The sequence below is a fragment of the Varanus komodoensis genome, unplaced genomic scaffold, assembly GCF_004798865.1.
Source record: "Varanus komodoensis strain SLA01 unplaced genomic scaffold, ASM479886v1 scaffold5, whole genome shotgun sequence".
Lineage (NCBI taxonomy): Eukaryota > Metazoa > Chordata > Lepidosauria > Squamata > Varanidae > Varanus > Varanus komodoensis.
The window spans coordinates 30,865,490-30,880,139 of record NW_025336087.1 but is presented as its reverse complement, the minus strand read 5'-3'; the positions used below and the strand labels follow the sequence as shown (position 1 = coordinate 30,880,139).

The 14,650-nt window shown below is 39.4% G+C and overlaps 1 protein-coding gene across 2 annotated transcripts in view; it reads left to right on the top strand.

The window, feature by feature from the left end:
- CCDC112 (coiled-coil domain containing 112) overlaps window positions 1-14,650 on the top strand; it is a 47,797-nt gene extending 33,147 nt beyond the window's left edge. The window contains exons 4-11 of one of the 2 annotated variants that reach the window (XM_044446260.1): window positions 2,508-2,629; window positions 5,391-5,480; window positions 6,571-6,646; window positions 8,200-8,584; window positions 10,742-11,152; window positions 13,707-13,802; window positions 14,211-14,329; window positions 14,405-14,650. In XM_044446260.1, the coding sequence (XP_044302195.1) occupies window positions 2,508-2,629; window positions 5,391-5,480; window positions 6,571-6,646; window positions 8,200-8,584; window positions 10,742-11,152; window positions 13,707-13,802; window positions 14,211-14,329; window positions 14,405-14,435 (1,330 nt within the window). In that variant the 3' untranslated portion in view covers window positions 14,436-14,650. Of the gene's footprint in view, window positions 1-2,507; window positions 2,630-5,390; window positions 5,481-6,570; window positions 6,647-8,199; window positions 8,585-10,741; window positions 11,153-11,793; window positions 12,639-13,706; window positions 13,803-14,210; window positions 14,330-14,404 lie in introns of those variants that run through there. The other variant, XM_044446259.1, reaches the window with a different exon arrangement.

Sequence of the window (14,650 nt, the reverse complement as noted above, 5' to 3'; positions counted from 1 at the left end):
TTTGCTAACTCTAACCCTACCCTGAATTGTCCATGCAGCAAACCAGTTTCTAAAATCCTCACTTTCTGGAGATTTTTGTGCCCAGGTCATTCTGTCTGCCCCTTCTAAGCACCTTCCAGGCCTCAGAAGCATCAGAAGCACCTTGAAAAACCCTGAATTTTCCATGGAAACCTAAAATTTGGGATAATTACCCATGTAGCATAAATGGGTGTTCTTCATGGGGAATCATGTCAGCTTTTTGGTTAGAGGGGTAGGGTTAGCATTAGCAATACAAAGGTGCTTATGAAGGTTCTGAGACCTGGAAGGTTCTTAGAAGGGCGAATTAGAATGAGCTGGGCAGGAAAAATCTCCAGAAAGTGAGGGTTTTAAAAATGGTGTGCTGCATGGGGAAGTATGCCAGATTTCAGGGTTCTTGGGGAAATCCAGGGTAGGGTTAGGGTTAGGATTAGTGAAACGAAGGTGCCTCTGAGGGTTCCAAGGCCTGGAATGTGCTTAGAAGGGCGAATTAGAATGAGCTGGGCAGAAAATCTCCGGAAAGTGAAGATTTTAAAGATGGGTGTTCTTCATGGGGAATTATGCCAGCTTTTATGGTTACAGGGGATATCCAGGGTAGGGTGTGGGTTTGCAAGAGAAAGGAGCTGCTGATGCTACCAAGGCCTGGAAAGTGCTTAGAAGGGGCAGATAGACCGAAGAGGGCAGAAAATGCTCCGGAAAGTGATGATTGTAGAAATGGGTTCGCTGCATCGGGAATTATGCCATTTTAAAGTGATGGGGCAAATCCAGGGTAGGTTTAGAGTTAGCAAAACGAAGTTGCTTCTGACGCTTCCAAGTCACAGAAGGTGCTCAGAAGGGGCAGAAAGAACGAGCTGGGCACAACAATACAACAATCTCTGGAAAGTGACGATTTTAGAAATGAGTGTGCTGCATGGGGAATTATGCCTAATTTTAGGGTTACGGAGGAAATCCAAGATAGGGTTAGGGTTAGCAAAACAAAAGTGCTTCTGCTGCTTCCGATGCCTGGAAGGAGTTTAGAAAGGGCAGATAGACCCAGATGAGCAAAAATTCTCCAGAAAATGAGGATTTTAGAAATAGGTGTGCCAAATGGGGAATTATGCAAGATTTTAGGGTTATGGGGCAAGTCCAGGGTGGAGTTAGGGTTAGCAAAACAAAGGTGCTTCTGATGCTTTTGAGTCCTGCAAGGTGCTTAGAAGGGTCAGATAGAATGAGCTGGGCAGAAGAATCTCCGGAAAGTGAGTATTTTAGAAATTGGTGTGCTGCATGGGGAATTATGCCAGATTTTAGGGTTGCGGGGGAAATCCAGGGTAGGGTTAGGGTTTGCAAGACAAAGGAGCTTCTGATGCTTCCAAGGCCTGGAAGGTGCTTAGAAGAATTAAATAGACTGAGCTGGGCAGAAAAAGCTCCAGAAAGTTAAGAGTGTAGAAATGGGTCTGCTGCATGGGGAATTCCACCAGAATTTAGGGTTATGGGACAAATCCAGGGTTAGCATTAGCAAAACGAAGGTGCTTCTGATGCTTCTGAGGCATGGAATGTGCTTAAAGGGGCAGATAGAACGAGCTGGGCAGAAAATTCTCAAGAAAGTGATTATTTTTGTGAGCCGCCCCAAGGCTTCGGCAAATGGGGCGGCATAGAAGTTCTCTAGATAGATAGATAGATAGATAGATAGATAGATAGATAGATAGATAGATAGATAAATTTAGACACTGGTGTGCTGCATGGGGAATTATGGCAGATATAAGCCCAATCTTATATATCCTAATCCCTAAAAATAATAACTTCCAGATGGCTTATTCCTCAGTAAATATAGATAGGATTGCACCATCTAGTAGCAGAGACCAATAAAAGAAGTATTTTTGAGAGAGTCTAATCCTTGTGAACTAATAACCATTTTAGTCAACGTGATTTACTTGAACAGGTGCAAAATTGCTCAAGTATTGTGCTTAATGTTATGCTGCAATAGCTAATCTTGGCTGTATGATTTTAATCAACATTGTATTTTAAAGTAACATACCTGAAGGCTTTTTACAAGCATATTGTCTTTGTGTTCATTATAAGTTCGATCTACATGCAATTAGCAGCCTTTATGCTATTTTAACCTTAAAGTGGCTAACCTTCAGGGTGCTCACCCCTTTGTAATTTTTTTGTTCGTTTTTTAATGGGGTAATCTTGTTTTTGTCTAATTTGACCATAAGAAAAGGATGTTTTATTGCCCTTGTATTTTGAAAATTGTACAGCTTCACAATATTTATTGACATTTACTCATCACTGAAATAATGTATAGGTTTGGTGTATGGACTAATTAAAACTATGTATTGTTTTGAGTGAATGTCTTTTAAATGAAAATAAGAATATTGCATGTTCAACATGTATTACAAAAAGATTTACCTGGTCAGCATTTTTGAATTCTGATTCAACTGATATTAATAGCTATTTACTATGTGATTTGCCAAATAAATGTTTTCCAGTAAAACTCTTTATCCTACCCCCAGACTTGTGAACATTGAAAAGGATAAAAATATCCTTCTTTTCAACAAGAAGAGTGACTTCAGGAAGGAATATTGTACCCTGGAAGAACTAGAGCACAAACTGACTAAAAACCGGAAAGCAGAAAGTAAAATATTGTTTTTATATATATTCAGTTACCACTCTGATAATAACTGAAAGCAGCCTGCTACATTATATGTTCTGTGAATAACAAAACATACCATATTTTCACAGTGGGTAAAATCCAACATAAGCCCTACAGGGACCTATTGAAATGGATCGCACTTGATGGTAATGTGTTTTTGATAAGATAACATCTTTTTGCCAGAGAGTATAAATAATCCCTCCTTTTAAAAGATATCCAAGCATACTTAAGAGTATCCAAATAGTCAAATATTGCACAGTAACTTTATAAGATCACATTTTGGAAACATTTTCTTTTGGGTGTCAGAGGTGATTTCTCAGAGATAAGCATGATTTGCTGTGTTGTGTGCTACATGCAATCTACTTCTGTTTTGTATAATTAACCTCCAGTTAACCCAGTTGTGAGCTGTATAGTATGTAAAACCTGGAAACTTTGGGGTGTTCATGGGTTAAATAGCCCAAAATTAATACATGAATAGTTCCTAGGTTAACTTGTTTCACCCATGAACAATCTAAAGTGTCCAAATCTACATGTCACACAGTTGTTGTCCAAATGGTCTGTGTCCTGGTGTGTGCATGCCCCAAATACACAACAGGGGAAGCTTTTCTTTAAAAATACTTATTCTTGAGAATAACCAGCTGCCAACAAATTGTTCCAGATGGTGCACCTGAACAGTCCTCTGTTGGCACTTTTATACATTGATCATTAAAGCATTACACATAACACAGTTAACACTTTCTAAGAGGTTTCAGAAGTGAAAAGTTACAATGGCATGATCTTTCCTGGCTGCTTAGCAAAGCAGAAAGAAGATGTTGGGAAGGAGGGGAGGAGAATGGGGTGGGTTGATGATGACTCGCCCTTTGTTTGCGCTGCTGTTATCTGTCAAGAGTCAACTGGGTCTCCCTGGAATGGTGCCTGGTTAAGTTCAGCTACATTTCAAGGATGCACACATGTTGATTTCTAGAAAAGAGGTCTTTTCTCTGGCCTAGCTATGTTTCAGTGATTGTGTGATTTTACCAATGAAAGTTGCACTTAATTGATCTGTACATCATAATAGCCAATGACTGGACCACTTTAAGGTTGAATATACAAAGTAGAAGTGGTTCACATGAAATACACTAACCAGCAACTTATGGGTTAATTAACAGGGGCTGCATTCTATTGGTAGGTGGGACCATAGGCAAAAGGGTGGGCCAGTTATGTGTGAATGGGCCCAATGTAGACCAGAATTCCATCCAGCTTCTCTGCTCATGCATGGTTGCTTTTAAACTTCCCCTTCAAATGGCACCCACACCCCCAGAGGGATCCTTGCCACAGTTGGGTGTCCTCCAGAATACAACCCAAAAGTCTTAAGGAGCTGCTGCTGGAAATAATGTTCTGCTCTCCTTCTTGTTGTAAGTTAGTTGAAGTGCTTTCTGTTCACATACCTGGAGAAAGGTTGAAGGTTAGATCTCCCCCACAGTTTGATGCAATAGTTTTGCAAACATTAGTACAGCTTGTTGAAAATTTGCTAAAAATTGTATGTGTACAGAGGTGGCACATAATGGAGGACTGCACGTTTGCTTGGAAGTAAATCTGTTGTGCTCAGATGGATGTCTGAGTAAACATAAGTTTGGATTCTGCATTGAGCGATATAATAATGTTCTGTAGAAGCTGCTCAATTCCTGAATATTCTGGATATATAGACTTGTATTACCTATACCCTGAGCTCAAACAGATAATTCCTTATCTGGATCTCCTTGAGCTTTCAGATATGCCCATAACAATCCTCTGCAAATAGGTTGCCCTTTTCACTAAATGGAGGGACAGTTCCTGCTTGTTCATGTTATTTGTTTATTGGAGTTCCTTTGCTCCCAAGGAATCACATGATTGGTGTGGTTATATAGAAGCAAGCTGATTTAAGGAGAACTTCCACGTAATGGATGGTTTAGAGTGCCAGCATTTTTATAAGGCATCATTTGTTTCTCAGAAAAGGGGACGCAATTATTGGAGATAAGGTATGTTTTCAGAAACGAAGCAGAAAACAATTGTAGACTAAGGCAAAGAAATTATAGAGCTACTTGTCAAGGTGAAATTAAAAAGGGTGTGTTGGGTGGGAATGCTAGTAACAAAGCAATGCTTTAGCTGTGTGCATATTAAAAGAATTTACATTTTACTTCAGGTATGAGTTCGTATTAACTTGTTTGCTTTGTAGTAAATGGGCTCTGGAAAAAATGAAGACAAGAATTGTGACTGAAAATAGTATCACAGAAAAAGTTACAATATGGAAGAAAGCACTGTGTCTCTAGCAGTGTAATCCTATTTACTCAGAACTAATGCCAAGAGTGTTCAGTATGGCTTTTTATAGGATTGCATCTTATACAGCGGTGGTAGGCAATTTGTGACCCTCCAGGCATTTTGGCCTACAGCTCTTATGAATCCTCATCATTGGCTGTGTCGGCTCAGGCTAATGGAAGCTGCAGGTCAAAACACCTGGAAGGTCACAAATTGTCCATACCTCCTGTGCAGCCTTATTTGGTAGCCAGCCCTACTGAGCAAAGAAGTAGTGATGTCCATGAAAATACATGGGTTAGACTGTCAAAGGCTTGCACCATTGATACAGCAGTCTGAGAAAGAAAATGAAACAGCCAGTAATGGAGTCAGAAATGTGAGATGCACATGAAAAACTATTTTTAAAAAAACTTATAAAAGGAGATGAAGTTTTAACATGAAAATGTGATAGGATTTTTGTTTTCTTCCATAGAAGCTAAGATTCAGCAAAAACTGGCCAGAATTCATAACAATGTTAAGGGGCTTCAGCGACAGTTAAAAGATGTGAAGCCAACCCCAGAATGTAAGTTTTTTTGTTGGGTTTGGGGTTTTTTTTTTTTGGCTAATGCTCTTGTTAGGCAAACACTCTCCCTATATCTTGCTTGCTGTAAGTTGCATCTTCTCCTGTGCTTTCAGTATTAGTGCATTTCCCTAGCTTATGAAACTGCAAAGATTTTTCTTATATGCTTGGCTTAAAATGATCATAGTTTTAGCCCTTCTTCCAAAGTCTGCAGTCCTATACATACACAGCAGGAAGTGAATCTCCCCGAAGGCAATGAGACTTACTTTTGAGGAAACATTCTTAGAATCTCTCTGAACACCTTGAATAGCAACTTAGTGAAGTCAGGAAATTGACAGCCTGCTTTATTCTACGAGCATTTCTAACTTGAATTCATTCCTGTTTAGGGGTAATGGATGGAAATGTTATTTCCTAATTAGTTATTTCCTAATTTGGGAATGAGGGAGGGTGGCCAGATGCAAAAGAGGAAAAGTCCTCTACACCTTTAATAGATGTGTGAAAAGGGACATTTCAGGTGTCACTTCCATGACAGGCTCCATTGATTGAAATTCCTTGTTCTATACAACTATTAAAGGTACAGAAGCCCTGTCTTTTTTTTTACATCTAGCCAATATAGATAAAGATTTGTGACTTGACATTATTAAAGGACTTGTATAAATTATTGTGCAGGTGTTCTTGCCATGAATTCAGTGGCTACTTAATGAGAGATACTGGGAGCTGTATGGGATGGTTGTGTAAAGCCAAACTCTCCTGGTTTCTTTGGATTTGGAATTGGGTTATTTTAAAATCATTACATTGCAGTTATATCCCATTTTTTTTCTTGTGAGGAACTCAAGATGGCTTACAAAGCTTTATCCTTACAACAGCAACCCTGTGAGGTAGGTTAAGCTGAGATTGAGTGACTGGCCCAGAGTCAGCCAGTGAGCTTCCTGGCCAAGTAAGAACTAGGAACTGGATCTCCCAGGTTCCCAGTCCCACATTCTAATTACCACACTGGCTTTCTTCTATACTGTGTATTACTTTACTATAATATCTGATAGATTCCAGCTTCTAGATTTTGATATGTAAACATTACCTTTTCTTCTGTTTTTAGTTGTTGACAGACTCAGAGAAATGATGGAAGAAACTGAAATGGCAATCAATGCTTTTAAAGAAGAACAAAGACAAATGTATGGTTCTGCTTTTATTTAGAACATTTGTATCTTGTGTTTTCTAAATAGGCTCAAAACAGATAACAAGAGTAGAACATTGATGTAATAACAATAAATCAAAACACCAAAAACAGCAGGATTTGAAAAAGTAGAGATCAACTTTAAAGCCCATTTTTTAGACAGTGTCCAGGAGCTTAAATTATTCAGTTTAATAAAATTATGATCCAAAAGGCCTTTTTAGAAAGGCAAGTTTTAACAGTAAAGCAGATCTCAATTAAAGAAGGGCCAAAGTACATCTTTCAAATGGACTTCCAGATTCCTGATACAGTCATCAAGAAAGCCACCTTCTCTGATATCCTGTGTGGCCTAATTCTGAGCCGAATTGTCGATAAACTAAAACAGCAAGATATATCAGAATGTCAGCGATGACATATTGTAGATATAGCTACTGGGGGCATTTACACAATGCAACAGTTTGCTGTAGATTACTTTACTCATTGTGAGGCTGTAGCATGTGCAGCTGCCATTCTGAATATACCCCCCTACGTGACATTTAATGCCAAGCAAATGCACTGAATGTGAGTTATGCAAGGATTAAATAACCCATGGTCTGTTTTATGGTTATGTGAGGGTTGTTTAATCCTCACATAACCCATGCTTGCTGGGTTTATCTGACATGGCCGCTCCCAAGCAGAGGTTGCATATCAAATACCATAGCTCATTTTCATTTTAAGTTATCCATGATAAGCCACAGTGTTGCATCCAAACTGGGTCAGCATGTCTTTTAATCATTTTCTGTTTTTTCCCCTTTCCTTTTACTGTTCTGATGTAAAATCAACATTCAAGCTGAGTTAGGTTTGTCTTCCTGAATGTTTATTTTTTCCTTACATATGAAAACCTGTGCATTTAGTCAACTGAATAGGTAGGGCATGTTTATATTTGTAGTCCCATGTGATATCAAGCTATGTTTCCTCTTTTCCTACTTTAATGGCCAAGTAAAGGAACAGGATGTTCTTCTGTACAGAGCAGCCCTAAGTAGGGTTGGGATGCAGAAATGAAGTAGATCATCAGCAACATCCAAATCTTATGAAAGAAGGGGAGGGGGTTTACCTCCCCCCCCCCCTTGCTGGTTTGAAAATATTTTCCATTCATTGGTTTCCCTAGATGGGAAAATATGTAGATAGACCTGTAGCACAGTCTTGGGACTTCACACTGAAATGGACAGGCTGTAGTTGTGGAAGAACTGAAGCCTCTGTGTCTCCAGCTTGCCCCATCTTAAGTTTGCTGTCATCATCTGGATCCAAAGACTTATGCTAAACACATCCAAAAACCTAGCCTTCACCATGGGGATATTTTGATTTTAAAAAGGATTTCTGATGGCTACATCTCAAACAACTTTTATATCCTGTTTTTAAGCAGCTTTGGCCATGCAGTATGCCTATGGGAATACAGGAGGCAGGTTCATGGAATGTAGCATCACAGTTGCATTGGCCACACTGTTCTTTAGATTTTGTTTATGTTTTTTGGATTGCTGGATAATTACTTTGCTAATCATAAATTGTTTATTTCAGATACGAAGAGCTTATAAAAGAGGAAAAGACTGCTACTAATGAGCTTAACGCCTTGGAGAGAAAAATAGAGATGTGGACATTAGGAACTTCAGCAACAGGAAGAATTTTCAAGCAAGGACTACTTCCATTAGATAAGGAAATCCAAACCCATCTGCCTGAAGAAGTACTTGAGCTTGAAAGATTTCTTCAACAGACAGGTGGGAGACAAGGAGGCTGGGACGAATGTGATCATCAGATCTTTTTGAAAGTTTGGACAAAGCATAAAGGAAAACCATCATATATAAATGAAGCCCTTGATTATCTCCCTGACAAAACAAGGGAGACTATTCAACAGCATGAGAAATGGCATCAAGAATTTCTAATTTTAGAGGCACAAAAAAAGGAGGTAAGAAAATGTGAAATTGAAGGGTGTTTGTAGTTTTAACAGTGCATGCATCAGACCGAATGCAAATAGCTCTCCTGCTTTTTCAGCTGTAGCTCTATTTGCTGCAATGACTTTTCCTCATGAGCTGATAAGCAAGACATGTAGGTATGGGTGCTGGTGTTGAATAGTTTTGTATAGGAGAATGTTTATTGTATCTTTGTGATCATCAAGAGTCTAATTCAACTCAATTTCTTTGGGAGAACAGCTAAGTTGAGTAGTTCATTTAAGCTCTGCATGGAACCACAGACTTCCCATTTTGCCAGTCGTCTCCTTTGAGTGCCCTATGCCTTGTGTCTGTGCCCATGAGGAGTATGGCTCCCTAGTAGCCAAGGTTGTTATTGCTTCTTTTATTTACACCTGTGTTGGACTTCATATGGAACTTTGTTCTTGTTGAACATGTTTAGCTACAGATACAGATCACCCTCTACTTGCCTGCCCAATTGCAGTTTCAGGATATAGGAGTGTTGGCTGTAAAGCTATATTCTCACCTATGTCCTGTATGATCACTGAGCCTCAGCCTCACGCAGTTGCTATTCCTGCTCTTACTCACCTTTCCCACTGCCTCCTCTGTCTCCTTTGGCACTCTCCTGCCTGTTAGTGAGTTGGCTGAGCTCCCTATGGTTATTAAGAGTGCCTTTCCTATTTTCTTCAGCCTTTTGCATAGCTACCATATCTTTTGATATCTCTGGCTCTGGAGCCCTTTTGCACGGCTACTACCAATCCCTTTCAGCTCTTCCCCTCCCTCAGCCCCCAGCTTCTTTTGTGGTGACTGAGTGGAATGTGGAAGACACCATTGCCCTCTGCTGGCATGCTCCTGCTATTTCTGGCTGAGCCTGCTGAAACTGCCATGGGACCACCATACCCGCTCCATTCATATATTTTTATAAAAATGCTTATGCAAAAAGACTTTTAAAAGATCTTAATTATTAATGAAAAACAAGAAAGGAAAAAAAGCTTTTTAATAAAAGAATTGTACTAGGTACACAGTTATTTTGGATAATGAAATTGTGAACCTGACCAGGAGCAGGAAATAAAGGCCAATCAATATATTGCAATCACTACACAGAGGCCTCTTTACTTGGTGCATGTTTATATGTGGTAAGCTATTTGTAGGCTTTTTGGCATTCTAAGAAAATCTTTTCATTCTCAATATTTGGGCTGTCAGATGAAAATTGATCAGCTTGAATTTTCTGTGGAGGTCTGCTTAGACCTGGTGCCTAAACACACAATATGCATTTTGACTACCATGTCTCTTTGAAGTCTAGATGCTGCTTTCTCATGAATCAGAGCTCTGAGAGCACAATTTGCTATAGATAAGCTTTAAGAAGGTAGAGGTATTTAACTCATGCTTTACCCCACAAGTTGTAGTCCTATTATCTGAGCGAAGCCAGCTTCCATGTGTATATGTATGCATGGGGAAGGGAAGAGTTGTAGGGGGGAATCAGAAACTAGAGAAAGGATTAAATACTTCCTGCCATCCAAAGTTCTCCATTGCAAATTGTGCCTATCCCTGCATTTTTGCACAAAAAAGCAGTAGCTAGGCTTTAAAGAAGTTGAAGTAGTACCTGTAGTTGTACTTTATGCTAAATCCTAAATGTATGATTTAGTGTTGCCTATACTGCTGTATCTCTGTTTGAAAAGCTTATCACTGAAATATCTCACATGTTGCAAGGTCTGGGTAGGTAAATATTACTGGCACTGGATGTGCAGGACACATAGATATGTTACATATTTAAGAGAAAATCTTCTATGTCAAGAATCCATTCTGGGGTGGGCAGAAATCAGATCTCCAGATGTTTTGAACTTCAGAGCAGGGGCCATGCTGACATGGGCTTCTAGGAACTGAAGGCAAAAACATCTGAAGAGCTATCTTCTGCTAATCCGTGTTCCACATGTTGGTTTTGTGAACTGCTCAAAACTTTTTGGCTATTGGTCAGTAGAGAAATTGAATAAATAAAATACATTTTTGGCTGTTTTTGGTCAGATGCTTAGTTGTACAAGTTTCCAGTAGCTTGAAGTGATTAAGGGTTTTGAAGTATTTTCTTCAGCTCTAATCTTTACTGAACTACAGCTGATATGGTGCTACATAGAATGTAACTTTTTACTATTATGTTCTAGTCCATTCAAAAATGGAAGATGAATAAGCAACAAGAAAGACAGAAAATCTTAGCTGAAAAGGAGAAGCCAGTGCTCAATGCAGCCAAATTTCAGCATGAAGAAGCTCAGAAACAAAAAGCTGATGAGGAAAGAAAAAAACGACTTGTGGAGCTCAAAGAATGGAAAAAACATAAAGCAGTTGCATTTGCAATGAAACAAGCAGCTCAGTTGCAAGAAGAAGAAGAGAAGGAGAAGAAAAAGCAAAGAGAACATAAACGACAGTTTCAGATGAAGTTGCTGCTGGAGGAGTATACTAGGAAAAAGAAAGAACAAGAAGAGTGTTTGAGACTTGACAAGGAGAAAAGGGAGGAAGCTGAAAGGGAAGAGAAGAGAAGAACTGCTGCAGAACAAATTGTTAAGTTCCAAGAACGGGTGAGTAGTCTGTTTATTTCCTGCACATTTCAGATTCTTCTATTATGCAGTATAACATAAAATGGATATTCTAAGACATAACCAGACAATACCTATTCCTTTGTGCATTTGTACTTATCTGGCAGCAATTATCTTCTGGGGAAAAATGATTACAGTTAAGCCCAAGTAATGGTTTTGCTGATTGATTTTCCAGGATGATGACCAATACAGGGTTTTAACTAATTGCTCACCTGGGGCAAGAAGGACTGGCTTTTGGTGGGACAAAAATGTGTGCCTTCAGTTGTCCAGTAATTCTGGAATAAACACTGTAGGGTCTATCTTACACCATCTGATAAACTGCAGTAGCCACGCATCTGCTTTCTGCTGAATTGGTATGGACTGGTTCACATACCAATGACAAATCACAAGCCAGAGGGGCTTGTCATGCAGTTCAAAGCTGCAAAGGCAATGTGACAAGCAGTGGTAGGGAAGAGGGATACCTGCAGGCAGACAAAAGGGGAAAGAAAGTAAGATGCATCCTACCCAAAATGTGCCTGAATGTCTGTTGGCTGTATAATAGGTACTGTGGTTTTTAAGCCTGAATGCAGCAGTCTGGCTTTGGATGTTGTGTAAATACATCCTGCTTGTCTGTCCTTTCCAAGAAAGGAGAGAGGAACCAGCTACATGTGCTTTTTCCTGAACATATATTCTCCACCTTGAAGATTGCATGCTGGGCTCACTGTCTTGGAATGAACAGGAGGGAAGATGTGGGTAAGAGAAACAAGCCTAAATTCTGTCTTCAGGACAGAGATTTGTTACATGTTTCCATTTTGAAGGATGTAGCTCAGCTGTTTAAAGTGGCCTTCTCTATCTCTTGCCACAGAGGAAGAAAAGCAAACACAGTGGAACCACTCTAGCCTAACCTCCCCCCCGCCCCATTACATACTCTCTGCTAGAGACAGAAGGGACAGAATTGGCTAACTGCTCTCTTTTTCCCAAAAAGAGAGGAAGTAGAGGAAATGCAAACTATGTTCAGCCTCTGTAATAACGCTGTGGAGACTGTTAACAAGCTGAGAGCCATATTCCTAGACTAAAAGCCTTGGCTCTGTAAGGGCAAAAAGAAACAGATGTTGTTTTGTTCTGTTTCTTTCTGAAATGCATATCTCACACTTTGGTGGTGGACTGGCATTTCCAGGAAAACTTGAACATTTTTAAAGGCTGCATTCCTGTTGACATGTCACTAGCAAAACAAAAATTGTGATGGAAGCTGAAAGGGCAAACTGTGATGGTGCTGGGGTTGCTGTTGTACTACCAACTTTTAACATAGCAGGGGGATGGCAGGGCCACAGTATGGGCCAGGGTTGAATGTGGCCTATGGGTCACATGTTGTCCACCCCAATCTAATGTAAAACCACTCTAGGGGCTTGTCACTGAAGATAAAAGTAAAAATACCTTACACACACACACACACACACACACACACACACACACACACACATTTAAACACCAACCACATAGTACACAGTACGAATAGCTTTGTTTGATAAAACAACCTACAGTATATTAATGGTTTGTGAGAAGGCTGAAGTGACCAAGAGTGCAGGCTCCCAACTACTCACCCATTTCTGCTTTCAATTGGAATGCTGCAACAAACTCATGGTTTGTTGTTGGGTTAACACTGGGTTGTTTAACCCCTAAACTGTCCAGACCTTGTTAATTGAAAGCAGAAGTGGTGAGTGACCAGGAGGCAGTGCACTTCCTTGCTCTGTGTATCCCTGCTAATTTTTGGCCATGATGTACAGCTGGGACTGAAACTCACACTAACTTAAAATAAATTAAAACTTTAAAAATAGTAGATCTTCACAAACTAGAAAGAGTAAGGTTTGGCACTGAAATGAGAACAAAGTGGTTGCCAGGTGATCTTGTATGGATATAGTATTCCACAGATAGGATACCATTTCCAAAGAGGCTCTCTTCCTGTTTGCCACCTACCATACTTTGAAATCCAGGGTCATCTGCAGAGGAGCCTCCAGTGTAGTTCTCAGCATACAGGAGGGCAGTCTGCCAATTAGCTGAATCTTTACCCATGTAAGACTTTGAAGATAAGCACTAGCAATTTGAATTGAACCCAGAAGCAAATTGAATCAGTAGGATTGTAGATAAAATATACTACTTAATGGTAGCTGACTTTCCTGGCTCCGTCCTGTTCTCTAGGAGCTGGACAAAGGGTGTGTATGTGTGTACACATGTGCATGTAATCAATACTCTGTACTCTGTGAATAGGAAATGGAGTAGTGCAAGAGTAGGAAGATAAATCAAGGGACAGATGACAGCACCAACCCAATTCTTTGTAAGAAAGGATTAGCAGGGATCTACATGAATCGACCCTTCACAGATGGATGGGATGGAATGGTCTGGCCATTTTGTCAAGGACCTTCTTGAAGGACCCTCTTAGAAAACTGCTAGCTGACAATGGCCATTTAAATACTGCAATGAGTATACCATAAGTTGTTTTGTAGTATTTTAGAATTATTCTTCTTATACCTAGAAATAACTTTTTTATTGTTCTGTTCAGGACCTACATAAGCTTGAGCTTAAAATTCTAGAAAAACAGGCTAAAGAAGATGAAATTAAAGAAAAAGAAAAGCGATTGTCCAAGTTGAGAGAAAAGGTAACATATTAATGTGTCATATACTTTAATCCTATGCATGTTTCTTAGAAATGTGCCACTGAGTTCAATTGTTCTCTATTAAGCATGCCTAGGATTTGGAGCACTGGCTGTAAAAGTAGAATAGAATCCATGGCAATAGATGTCATTTTAATGGGAAGACTTACAACAAGGAGTTATTGCAAGAATAATAATGGCCAATATCTTGCATAACGCTTTCTTTAAAGTCCTGATTTATTAACATTGAAATCCTATACCTACTTACTTGGGAGTAGGCCCCATTGAACTTACCATGACTTACTTCCAAGTAGACATGTCTAGGATTGTATGGCATGGTACTTGGTATGCATTGACCTTCTACATAATAATTATCTGCAGCTGCTTTTTATTATAAATTTTCACTGTCATCAGGTTGAAATTAATGTCAGCCGAGACCCATACAGGCTGTACAGACCTACAAAAGTTTGGAAAGAACGAACAAAAGAGATTGGACCAGTGGGTACAGGACCACTTCTGCAGATTCCACACAGGTATGGAAATGAAAAAGTATTTGTATGTTTTAATGTAACTCCTTACATGGTACTTACTCCTTTTCATCTTTATAGGGCTGTTCCAAGCTGGCGACAAGGGCTGTAACTGGATATCTGCACAAAGATTAATTATAAGATACATATATGCATATGTAACTGGGTATTTTATTACATTTTTTACAACTTTGTTACACGTAAAGACTGTTTATTTTATACTGTGAAGTTTTGTAAATGTGATTTTTATGTCACATTAAATAAAAGATCAAATTACATTGCTATGTAGATTACTGCAGAATAAACAAAGACTGTGTAAAATTTCAA